This window comes from Simochromis diagramma, unplaced genomic scaffold (genome assembly GCF_900408965.1).
Source record: "Simochromis diagramma unplaced genomic scaffold, fSimDia1.1 OVJJ01000402.1, whole genome shotgun sequence".
In the NCBI taxonomy this organism is placed as follows: domain Eukaryota; kingdom Metazoa; phylum Chordata; class Actinopteri; order Cichliformes; family Cichlidae; genus Simochromis; species Simochromis diagramma.
Genome location: NW_024386972.1, coordinates 4,969,516 through 4,982,853, shown reverse-complemented (window position 1 = coordinate 4,982,853; position 13,338 = coordinate 4,969,516). Strand labels below are relative to the sequence as shown.

At 38.7% G+C, this 13,338-nt stretch overlaps 1 protein-coding gene across 4 annotated transcripts in view; it reads right to left on the bottom strand.

The window, feature by feature from the left end:
* dock1 (dedicator of cytokinesis 1) overlaps nt 1-13,338 on the bottom strand; it is a 191,077-nt gene that overhangs the window by 119,145 nt on the left and 58,594 nt on the right. For 2 of the 4 annotated variants that reach the window (XM_040039076.1, XM_040039078.1), the window contains exons 23-26: nt 11,677-11,785; nt 8,967-8,978; nt 7,123-7,193; nt 3,555-3,661 (exon numbers count right to left, since the gene is read on the bottom strand). In XM_040039076.1, the coding sequence (XP_039895010.1) occupies nt 3,555-3,661; nt 7,123-7,193; nt 8,967-8,978; nt 11,677-11,785 (299 nt within the window). The remainder of the gene's footprint in view (nt 1-3,554; nt 3,662-7,122; nt 7,194-8,966; nt 8,979-11,676; nt 11,786-13,338) is intronic. The other 2 variants (XM_040039077.1, XM_040039079.1) reach the window with 1 other exon arrangement.

Here is a 13,338-nt window from a genome sequence, read left to right as displayed (position 1 = left end):
AGCAATTTATTGAAATGAACTCTCTTAGCTTAGCTTTCTTGCAATTTCCTTAAGTAGTCTTCAGGAATTGTTTTCCAATTCTTGTTCTTTGGAGTTTGGCTCACTTTTGTTCTGTACTCTGCAAAGATCTATTCAGGTATGCATTTACTGCTTTGGAAATATGTTTGGGATAATTAACACACTGAAAAATAAAGGCACTGCCAATGAGACGGTGTCCAGATGTTACTGTGTTATAGATCAAAATCTGATGGTTCTTTTCTGCATTTATAATTTTGTGAATTGAAGCTGCCCATGCCCAAACCATGACAGAGCCTCCACCGTGCTTTCCATATGACTATAGGCTATTGTTCTGTCTCTCTTCTGCACTCCTCTGTACACACTAACGACAATTTGAACCAGAAATGTGACACGCATCACTCCATCGGACCTGTTAACAATGATTTCTTCTTAAAAATGGCTCCTCGACATCCACCCTACCACTGAGACCATTTCTGATGAGGCCTCAGTGAGCAGCACATTAGATTAGGTTCTGTTTTTAATGCTTGAATGACTTATATGACAGTAGCCTAACAACAACAACAAAACACATTCCTCTAAGGAGGGAAACCTACATGGAATACACTGAAAAAAACAAAACTATTTCCAAAGAAAAACTTCTAAAAAAAAAAAAAAAAAATGCAAGAAAATCTGGCTCCTTGGAAACAAAACATGAAGAAATGAGGGAAGTTTCGAGACTTTTGCACAGTCCTGCATCTCATTTATAACATGCCAAGACACATCACATATCAAGACATATCCATTGTTTGGCACAAAAGATTGTGATTAAAGGTTGAGCTGGCAGCTCTTATGGTATTCTGCTCTATTCACATAAAGCTTTTAGTTTTATAAACCTCAAAGAAAATGTTTGGTGAAACTGACAATGGTGCCTAGAGTGAAAGGATTTTGGTGCTTCAGCCACCTGATACGATTTTAAATATATCTATTGTCTAGATTTTTGTGTGTATCTGCTTAAAAACTTTAAGTGCTTTAAGTGGACTGAGTGGATTATATCAAGCTAGGCCATGAGTGTTTTCCTCAAACTTCCAGCACAAACAGATTTTAGACGCTACAGTAATTTCCCCCTTTAACACAGAGCAAGAGAGCAGCTGACATATTTGTTCTCTTACAATGAGCCAATTTCAAAGCGATTTATGCACCCATCTCACACGCTCCTTTTACATCGTCAGCACTGAAGGTGACACAACATTTTGCCTCCAAAACTTACAAAAAAAAAAAGAATAAACGAATGAAAAACTTTCTAAATTAATGCAGTTCTCATTCGAAGCAAAGATTTGTATACCCATACCAATTCCATTTCACACAGAGAATTTCAATTTCAGACATATATATAAAACCCTTGGAGAAAGAGATGTCCTCTTTATTCTCTAAAGTTGTCATTTTGAACTGAATTAAGCCCACTGGGGGCTAAAATAAACTAATTTAAGACACGCTTTTCAGCAAAAATAGTTAATATGTTAATGCCTGTGCAGCCTGCAGGAAATAAAGTATTTTCATGCGTGAACGCATTCAGATTGCACTGATAGAAAATGTTAAGAAAGGTAAGATGCATCTCACTGAGCCTTGATTTACTCCAAGCATTCCAGTACGTTTCATTTTGGGTTTAGTTGGCAAGAGAACCTTTTATGGACCACCTGGGAATAGGCACTTATTACAGCTTACTACACCACCTTAAAAACTGTCTGGCTAATTCGTCTGCTTGTCGCATACTGATGGAAAGGACACATTTTCCTGGCAACTAAGCCCTCTCTGTGAGTGCTTTTGCACAGCTTGAAACCAGCTAGCACCTCAGAGCCTACTACAGATGTTCAAAGCACCAGTGCAGGAACTGTTGTCAGAATCGAGCAGCACACATGCTTTTAAAGCAGCGGGATGATCCCTATCTACATTATAGCAACAACTCTTCCCGCTGATCAGCAGTCCATTCGCAAACATCGGGGGGGCTTGGCTGTCCATGATTATACCAACAGATCAATAGTAATGACCAGAGGACCATGCACTGAGCACTGGCCTTCAATAGTTACTTACCGACACAGAGATAATTTTATGTTTGTAAAGTATGTAAGGAGCAGATCATTAAGCTGAAAGCAGTGACATTTACAGTGCATTATGCTCAATATCAGACATTAATGACTAGGAAAAAACACAACAACTTCCTGCTACATCCCACACAAAGCGTCCCCCTCATCATCTTTTCCTGTACGGCCATGCTGAATTGAACAGCGGCAGACTTCTGCACTATAAGTGTGTAAAAGCAGCAACCTACAGAGATGGGAAAGGGTAAAGAAACACGTAGTTGCAGATACTCAAATTGCTGCTTGACGCCGTCTCCAAAAATGAGTCAGTCTTTATAGGCTGCTATGTCAAAATACCCAACTTTACAACAGATATAAGCATCTTTATACCCTGGAACAGCCAAGGTCTTGTGGGTTTTTTGTTGTTTTTATAACTCATCTCTTAAATGTTATTAAGCCGCCAGCTGTCCCCTGAGCTTCAGTCACCGAAAAGCCACTAAACCTCCTGTGGTGCCTTTTATTTTAGCATTTGAATGCTTTTATCTGAGTAGTAGCTCAGCAGCTCATTGTTTTGATCAGTGAAATGCTGTATTTCATTTGTATTTTTCTTAGTATTAATTAGCAATTAATTATCTACACAATCTACAGATGCAGCTTACTGTCAAAACTTGCTACCCCCTCCTGAAAATATGATCACTTCTGGCTTCAAAATACCAACAAGATAGTAGTAGGAAAGCATTGTGTACTAACATAGTGGCTAAATTAATCTAATGATTGGTGGCTAACTATTTTTCACTTCCTGTGGTCGCTCTCTGCCAACTAAATTCAATTACTACTGCTTTATTGAGACAGGGATTTTATCTTTAGTTGAAAACACAGGTCAGTACGTGAGAATGTTTGTCTCTAAATCAAGACCAAGCCAAAAATAACCCCAGAACACATGGTGCCTCTAGCAAAACTCTTGGCTCTGGAGCATCTCTATGGTTGAGCCTCGTCTCTGGGATGCCACAGGCTAGCCTGTCTGGAGATAAGCATGTTTCTAATTAGCCACCTCTACACTGTGCCCTTCACATGTGACATTACTACAAAATGACCAAAATAAACAATAGTATGGTGCTCAAGGGTATCATTAAACTTTTGGTGTAAATACACGACTGTGTCGCAGGGAAAAGACAAAGACAGGAAACAAGACTGAAAACTGATTAAACAATAAAACAGAAATAAGGCCATGACACCTGAAGTCTATGAAGATGGGAACCCTAGACATCAGTTCCAGTCACATCTAGGTGACTCAAGCTTAACTTGTTGCAGAAAACAAGAACAATTTCTACTCTACTCCACTCTACCAGAGACCCTTTACTGTGAGCCCACACAAGGCTGCCTTGGGGAGGCAGGTGGTGTGTGTGATTGCCTAAATTACCGAACCATGAGTGAATTTACTGAGGAACTATGGGTACAGTTTTTGTATGTGCGTGCTCTCACCGTGATGATTGAAGAGATCGCTGTGTACGATGTCAATCAGGCAGTCCAGCTTCTGTTTTACCAGGCGACCCACAGGGACTTTAAGGATGAACTCTGTAAACAGCTTGCTATGGAGACACAAAGAGGACAATCTAAATTAAAAAACAAAACAAAAAACAGTCCAACTGATTAAGCTCGTCTGTTTGTTTTCTCTAGCTTGGCTTGTAGCTGTTAAACGGCATGTAATGTTGCATTAACTAGGTTTTTATTTCTTTTTCTGGGGCATTGAACACAGTAAACAAGATTTAGATAACTGAGTTTCTTGGGTGAGTTTGGATACAGGAACTTTCTTATTTGGGTACGGCACTTCTGTTTTGCTGAAACATTTTCTACTTTGTTTAAAGGTTTCATTATATCATGCGGTATTGCATATAACTATTTTTCTTAAACATACTGAACAAAAGCAAATCCTAGAAATGCTTTGAAGCTTTCAGCGCCACAGAATAGCTTCATCAGTGGATTTTAGTGAAATGGATGACGACGTTACTTAAAAAGCTAATCACAGTATGCCTGCATATGTTCTGCGACGCGTCTAATAAGTCTAAAGACGTGGGTGCATGTAGACCTTTGAGTTTGTTCCTATGACTCACATTGCCATTATTCTGAATGTCTTCTGATATTTAAGACGCTTGAATGCAAATGAACTCTACTGAACTAAAAATTTATAAAGTCATTAGTATAACCTAACTGCATTGCAAAAACAAAAAAAAAAACACACAAATGAAAAAAGAAAATGAAAAGATACATAAATCATAAAAAGGTTTTCATTACAAATAACACATTTATTAATCAAAATCCACATTTGAGCACAGATACAAAACATGCATAATGTTTCTCCCCCATAAATGAAGAAGCTTAATGCTCATTATGCTGGCAAGCTATGCCTCAAGGAGGGGAGGCAAGGTTTTGGAAGTCGATGAAATAACCCCCCCACCCACCCACCCACCCACCCCCTAACCCCCAGGGCTTCAGTTTAGTTGCCTCCAGCACAGCCACTCAGCCAGGTTTGTGCTAACAACAAGAGCAGCTGATGCCACCTTTGCTCAGACAGGAAGATGAGCCAAGCCTGTGATTTATGGCATTATGTTTCATAAGGACCACAGCTTTCAGGATTAAAGTTAATATCAAAAGCTTCTCTCATGGCGTTGCCTTTTGAACCACCGAAATGATAACAAAGCATCTAACGCTGCTCGCTGTGCTGTCTCGCGTTATTTTTTTGGTGGGTGAAAAAAAATAAAACCAGGACTTCTTGTCAAATACAAAGTTTAATGAATCTACAAAAAAGGGGCACTGTAGTGCAAACTCTCTACAACTAATGTGTGAATAGTGAATAGTATATGGTTCCTAGATTAGATGAGACTTCTTGAACATGTTGATCTGACTAAATGAAACTGAAGCAATATTACGTAAGCAGAGGGGTGTGATCTATAAACCGTGAATTAAACTGAGAGGCAAAGCAATTTTTTTTTTTTTTAAATCCAGGGAGCTGTGAGTGCCAAACATAAAAAAGAAGCATAATAAACGGACTGAATATGCTGAACAACTGTCTTCCAACTTTAACTAAAGACTTTTGCACTATTAAAGCTCAGTAACAAATGTGGAAATAGTGGGGTAATAATATGACAATAGCAAGTTATTACCAGGTAATAACCAAAGTAATATTCAAGTAATAACCGTGTAATGTCTTATATGAAATTCACAAGTTTTTCAGATTCAAACTCATCTGAGCTTTTTAGGAGATACACGTGTGGTATCAAATTGAAGATCCTACGTCGCCTCGTTCTCGGGTTATCACAACCACAAACTTCAATGCCGCCCATCCGCCCGCTTGCCTGACGAGGTGACGAACTACAAATTACCTACAAATACTTTAAGGTAGGTACACTGGAAAAAGTGTATAGCAAGCCAGGTTTTTAAAGGAAACAAAGAAAAATTATAAGTAAATGTGTAAGTATAAAATATGAGTAAATAAATAAGTAAATGTAAGTATTGTGTAAGTAATTTTACATGGTGCATAACAGTATTTCCTCATTTTACATCATAATTACTTTTCTGGTTGCAGGCCATATTATGGACCTGAGTGTACCGAGTCTTGCGTTGCAGGACTTTGCAGGAAAAAAGAAATGTATGTAACTGTATAAAAATCTAAGTAATGGATAAGTAAATTTAATTAGTGCCCAACTTCTGAGTATTTTATAGGAAATGAGATAGAGTATAATTTTACATAGTTTGTAATCAATTTTAAGTACTGCAGTATTTTCTGCTTATTTTTCTGCAGAAAAAGCTTTGAAAAGTACAGCGTATTTATGATGTAAGATGAGGAAATATTGTTTATTTTTCCACAAAATTACCATAAAATGAGACACTACTTAAAAGTACATAAATTTAGTTAAAATTATTAAAATTATGTTATTTGCAGCTCCTTTTAAGTCTAATCCACAATCCTGGCAGACTAGCTATTCTCAGTTCCTGTTATGAGTTTATGGCAAATCACATATACAGATTTACATTACAGTACATTATTTAAGTTGCTTTAGTTGGCTCACAATTGCTGCTACCTTTGCATGCCACTTTGCAACCCACCTCCCTTCCGGCTCCTTTTTGTCCACCAGCGTATTACTTGTTTTTACTCATGTCAGCTCTTTTCTGTGCATAGGCTGTATGGATAGGTGGACATCACAGCCACAGTGACATCATCCACTCTCCTTGTCAACACCTTTGCATTTAAACTGCTACAGATGGAATCAATCTGCTTTTGATTATAGTGGTTGTAAGTGAATTAGGAAAACGCTACTTCAGTCTTTACTGAGATTTATTAAGACTCAGCCTAGTTACAAGTAACTGACTGACTTTTGTCAGTGTGGCCATCTTTTTAATGCAACTCTGTGTTAGAGGGTTATAATATTAGTAGTAGTTTACAACATATGATCATATTCTAAAGTCAAATGTTCTGTTTGGTCAAACATGAACATGAATTAATTATTTAATCTATGAGCATGTTTGTATTTTATATAAAACAGTATTAAGCTACAGCTGGCGACATGCGCAGTAGACAACATAAACTTAAATAGACATTTGAGTGGAGAGTTTCCAAGGCAACCTGAACTTCTTTAAGCAGCAACCATCAGAGCACAGCTAGTGAATGTTGAGTTTTTGAATAAAAGCAACTTAAGGTGGAGAGGCAGATAAAATAAATAAACTGTGCTTTTGAAAAAGCACAATATTCCAATAGCCTGTCTTAACATAATCTGCACATGAAATTTTAACAAAAGCAATCGAACTGAAGCAAATGACTCTTTTTGTTTCTTTGCAAAAGGCAACGGATTTAAGCATTTTTCTGCTCTGCTCTAGTACTCTGTATGATCCCTTATTACAGAACTCCCACATAGAAATCTTGAAGTTCACAGAGAACTGTGTGATCTGTTTAATGGCATGTTCACTTGTATTAATGTTTAAGTCTCTTAGATAGCTGTTGGTGTCACTTTAATGACATTAAAGCTTAGGAATATGTAACAAAACATGAAATTACCTTAGTTCCTTGGGATCAAAGACCAGCTTGACATCATTGACGATAGTGGGAATGTATTTCAGTGCAGCACCCTTTACGAGAAGAACAAAAAGAAAAAATATGACAAAATCATTTCACATCTTAATGCATGCAGCATGCCCTCAGTGAGCCACTAGAGGAGTCAATAATCAAGAGTTTTAATGTGTCATTATTTAATATTTGCAACAACCTACCAATACCAATTGAAATCGCTTTCTCTCTCATGAATGCGCACACACACGTGCACATTTTCTGCCATATACATTACAGAGATTGGAGGTTAGAAATTAATTAGACAATTGACTGATAAACCGTTTCATGGACGAGCGAGGATGGATGTTTCTGATTTATTTCAAGCCAAAACCAGAATATTAAGACAGAGGATTTAGAGTTGACTTAGTAACACAACCTTCAATATACGACTAGAAGAAATGGTGAAGAAAATGGAAGCGGTTAAAAATCCTAAATAAACCTGACAGAGAAGTTGCAGGAACTTTAGGAATAGCCAAATCAAAACTCTGGTACAGTGTGGTGGCATAACATTTTAAAATGGCATCATTGCCCAAAAACATATGGACTTAGCCATAACCATGTTTTACTTTATGGTAAATTAACAAAAATAGGATCTAAATTTGTCCATCAATAGTGTCAGTAAGTCATCAAGCACATGCATGCAAAGGCTAGTAACATAACTGCTATGCTTAGCCAAAACAACAACTTCTTCTCTAACTGACTGCTGCTAAACTTCAGCCAGGGTGGGTTGTGTCTTTATACTGCATTGGTGCATTTCGGCCATTGTCTCTCATTGCAATTGGGTTACAGGTGTAGCACATTGGATATTACAATCCATTGTTTTTTTTCTAAACTGTTCATGGTTTATTCCTGAAAACATGTGGAGGAATAATTAGCAATATTAAAATGAGGTTGGCAAGAGAGCAAATACTGACTTTAGTAAATGATTTCTAAATATTGGATTTTGTTAAGGACACATTTTTGAACAGCAGAGACTAACTGCAAAGTAGGATTCAGAATGATTTTTTTTCAGGGATATAATCATGACTTCCAAACAAACTCCTGCTGTCATCTTAATACGATCTCATCTTATTAAGTATTCTATATTTCACATTCACCTCTCTCTGCAGGGAGAAAGAATTAGGCAGATTTCAGTTTGACTTTGATTCAGTTGGCAATTCAGCCTCTATTCTAATAAAAAGTCATCTGCATCTGTTAATGCTTTGTGCATGTGCATGTGTGTGAGAGTAAGAAACAGAAAGAGAGAGAATGTGTGTGTATTTATTAGATTTTCAGCTGCATGTGTGCTGGTCTGTCCAGATGTTCATCAGTACTCCAAATTTTTTTTCCAGAGAGGCATAATGGGACTACTAATTAGCTTCCACCTGTCACAGTGCTTTCACAGGGGGTGGATTTGGGAAGAAACCAGGGTTCCTCGGTTTCATGGCCGTTCCTCAAGATCAGTTTTTAATTTACTGACAGTAAAGCTAATATCTCACCCAATTACACAGCAACTGACTCCTAATTGACTCCTGAGCTCCTCATATGGTTGAGTGTGCACATGGATATACTGTAGGTGTGCCAAGGTGCATGTACCCTGTGATTATGTTATCTCTAAAAGCATAGCCGTGGGTGCGCACAAGTGTGCACGAGTCTGTGTGCGGGTCTTTTAGAGTATCTACACAAATAAACAAACATCCTTGTGTATCTGTTTCTAATCTGGGGTCGCCGAGTTTGAGGTCAGAAGCAAGTAAATATGGGGGGAAAAAAAAGAGTGTTTAAAGGTAGAAGGAGAAAGAGAGTGAAATAAATACCTTAAGGAGCAGCTAAAGAGCAGAAGGCCAGAGAAAGACCCAAGCATCAGGACAGTCAAGGTCAGAGTGAAATATAGGAAAAGGAAAAACACAAACACACACAAAAAGGTATAGACAAACAACAGAAATTAACAAACACACATAAAAGTACAGATGCAAGAAAAGCCAAGTTGTTATCCTCAATAACTTCATTGTGTAATACACCCTAAACCTTCTTCCACGAGTTAAGAGTTCTTCTATAGTTCGTGCAATATATACATTTATCCTTTTTATTATCTTTTCATAATTGATTCCACTAATTACTTTCAAGACAAGTCAGATAATGTTCTGAAGATGGAAACTTAAGCCAAACATTGCTGCATGTTTCAAATTCCTAGGAATTTGGAATAAATACAATCTCGGTTATGATTATGAGTCTAAAATCAGGAAATATCTGACCAACCAAAAGGAAAAAACACAACGTTTTTATTTACATGTTGCTGAGAACCCCCCACCAAAAAAACAAACAAAAACAAACAAACAAAAAAGCAGCAGTCTATAAATGAACTGCTGTATGAGGCCACAGCTAGCATGCAGTTAGTCATCGTAGCTTAGACAGGAAACAGATAGTGTGACTAAAGATAGTACCTCTAAAGCGCATTAACAATATCCTGTTTATTTAATCTTTTCAGAAGGTTACAACTGTGAACTTGTGACTCTCCAGTGGATTATGTCATGAATTATATCTTAGTGGGAACCAAAAATAGTCAAGCAAATAACCCATTTAATACCTCGACTGTTTCTGCTTTGAAACGTGCCTGTATTATGCCCGTGTACAGTCTTGTGATTTTATTTAGGAAATCTGAAATGTAGAATGGCTTTAAAGCTTTAATTATTAAAAATAAATACATTTTTAGTTATGCGTTTCTTTTTGATCTCTGACCTCTTTTCAAACTCGGTCTGACATCCTCTGTTTCAATCCTGAAAAGCCAGCTCAGCTAAAACCTGAATTATTGGTGTGATAAAACAAGTAAATGGACGGCTACAGAGTGCTTTTCACACACACACATTCATACAAGCATTTTTGTCTATTTGAAAGCGCTTTATTTTTCTGACTCTACATCTGCATCAGTTTTTGAAAACTTTAACCTTGACCTTGAAAGTCCAGGCCGCTGAGATTTGAACCTGTTGGAGATTTTTAGTGGTATCCATTTGAAGCTCCTACGTTGCTTCGTTCTCGAGTTATTGCATTCACAAACTTGGGTGTCCACGTCACCTGCTCACGACAATACCCCATCAGGCTGAGGGGTACACTGCAATCACAAGCTGATATATCCACATGTGGCTCAGTAACATGAATGGCCCACAAGCGCTGGTATTGGCTCCCAACAACATTTGGGAATGCTCTTAAAGGTGATGGTGGATCTGGGCATCCCTGAGCTCCTGGATAGCCTGTGGCACTGGCAATGTCCATGGCATTAACGCCTTTGTCATCAAGGGGCTGCCTGTGCATTCTGGTCACATGATTCTGAACTACATAAGGTCTGACAGTGTGGCAGCAACAGACCTGCTGATTTTGGTGTTCTCTGACAAATGGCAGTTGAGCTGCATTGGTGCTGGACCCACTAAAGGATGCAGATGAGTCTAGCAGTCTGTTAAGAAACATGCACATGACCAGACTGCAGGATGTCAATTTGTAGGGCCCTGGCAGTGAACCTTCTGCTCCTGCTTTCAAAAAAGAGCAGATACCGGTCCTGCTGCTGAATTAAGGCCCTTCTACAGCTCTGCCCAGCTCTCCTCTTGTAACAGCCTGTTTCCTGGTATCACCTCTACTGTCTTGTGACTGTCCTGGGAGAGACAGCAAACCTTTTTGCAACAGCACGCATGGATGTGCCATTCTGGAGGAGGTGGCCTACATTTGCAACCTGTGTGGGCTGCAGGTACTATCTCATACTATCAACAATGACAAAGAAAAAGCAAAACTAGAGAAAACCAGTCAGGAAGGACAAAGAGATAGCAATGGTCTATGGTGAGACCGTGTAGCTATTTGGACCAAAACAACTGAAATGAATTCACAATGGTTTATTCTTTCTATCTGGACAGACTGACATCCCTGAAGTGCGTGTTTTCATTCACCTTTGTTTGATAGCACAGTGATGATTAGATATGGAAAGCAGAGAAAGTGAGTCAGGGAAGACGAGCTGCAAAGGTTAGACTTGAACCCAGGCTGCTGCATCAGCTTTGCAGGCACCAGTGAGCTAAACTGGCACCACTGATATCTCTAAAGTTTAATTGACTTTGAATTATAATATGCTGAATCAATACTTCCTTAATTCCTCTGTATCGTCCCATTTTCTCACAGCATATCAAGAAGTCATTAATTACTTTAACTACTACTTTAAGTGGCTAGATTATTATTCTCAGATTCTCAGCTCTAACAAGTTCACATAAAAAGAAAAATCTGCACAGAGACACGTGGAAAAGACGTGGAAAACAAACACAGTGCACAGAACACAGTAAGCAGCAATGATATGAAGGAATGTTAGCATTAATATCTAATAAACTGCTGTCATAGTTTAAATCTAACAAGGCACATTAATCTCCAATTACAGAATCTGTCATCCCAAGATAATCACATCAGATTTATTTACTATTCACAGTGCAGCAGATGATTCTTGGCAGTGAGGTTGAGCAACAGTATGCAGTTGGACTTGAGTGGTAATCAGCCTACCTTCACCATGCCAGTGTTCTCTGAATTACTGTTCATCATATCATTAAAGGATGTGAAAAGGTTCCTCAAGGACTCCATGAAGTCAGCCTCTCCTTTGTTCTCATAGAGCCTGGGAGGAGATGAAGTAGAGAATTACACTGGCAGATGATCACAAGGCTGTTGTGCGTTTCATCCCTGTGTAAACAGCCCCACCTGCACTGGAAATGACAAGGGTTTGATGCTTCCCTGTTAAATCATTAAAAGCAGCCAGCAGAAAGGCCCTGTTTTATCAATGCAAATATTCCTGGATCAGAACCAGAGACATCACTCTTGCTGCCAGCCAGATTAGCATTTAAAACAACATGACAAGACCCCGAAGCACCTGCCTGCTGTCATGCGGAAACAAAAATCAGAAAAATTAATGATCTATGCTAATGACTTTCCCAGAACACTATACAAGGAACAGAAAGCAAATGTCAAGCAAATATTAGGGTTCAGTGGCTTTACTTTCTCATATTTTCTCCAACTCGAATTACTAATGTTCCTTCCGCTAGCTTGGTTATGTGGAACAAATGCTGCCCACAGACTGTAGCAACCAAACGCCAATGATCACACTACAGCGACAGAAAACGCTTTCCCCCCATTTTTCCAAGTGTATGGGAACACACAGAAAGAAAGGACACATAATCCCTCAAAGATGAAAATCCTTAGCGCTCACAGAGACCGTAAATCTTAACAAAACTGGTCATTAAGTGGAAATGAGCCGAGCAGCAGCAGTGGCTTCAAATAATTTAGCGTTGCAACCGCTCAGTTTTAGAGAAATAAAATCAAAACTTGCAAGAGAAACTAAAACTGTGCAAGGTGAAATGGAGGTAAAGTGTTTAAATTCCCACTCCATCAGATATTACTGGCCTTCTGCACAGACGTGGGTTTTGTGTGGCTACAATATCTCAAGGGAATGGATGTATTACATGGTACAGGATAGCCACTGTTGAGGGCTTACAGAAATCGTGGGATTAGAGGCATCCGTCTCAGAGCTCCCGCAACAACAATTACTTAAAGCCGCTGCTCACCTGCAACACTAAGGAGCTCAGTGAGCCCTGGAAAGCTATAACAGTCGAATTGAATGAGGTGGGGGCAAATCTACAATTAAGGTGTTCTTCTGCACTTTCATAAAAGTTCTTCACTGACCCACAGTGAAAGGCTAAACATTTGCTGATGTAACCTTGGCACCTTCTTGTTAGGCTCCATCAAACCTAACTTTATAGTTCATAAGAATTTAAAATGATGGCTTGACGGAGTTTGATGCTGGCAACCAACCAAAGAAACCACTCCGACAAGAGCTAACACAAAGTGGGACCACCATAAAGCTTGAGTTTTCTTTTTCTCTCTCTCAGATATCTACGAAAGAAGCCACTTGGCACAAACTGGAACATAGAAAAGAATGGCAGTGCTGTGTTCTGTGAGGTAAAGGACAGAGTGTCCTCTAGACATTGGACAGAAAACCAATCAAACTCTGCACACTTAATTAGTCCAGGATCATACATCAGGCCTTCAGCCACCAACAGCTTTATTTCACGACTCTCGAATATTATCATTCATTTAACGTCCCCACAGCCTATTATAAATACATCCATAGAAATGACCTCATCCAAAGACCATTCGCTTTTACTTGTTTCAACT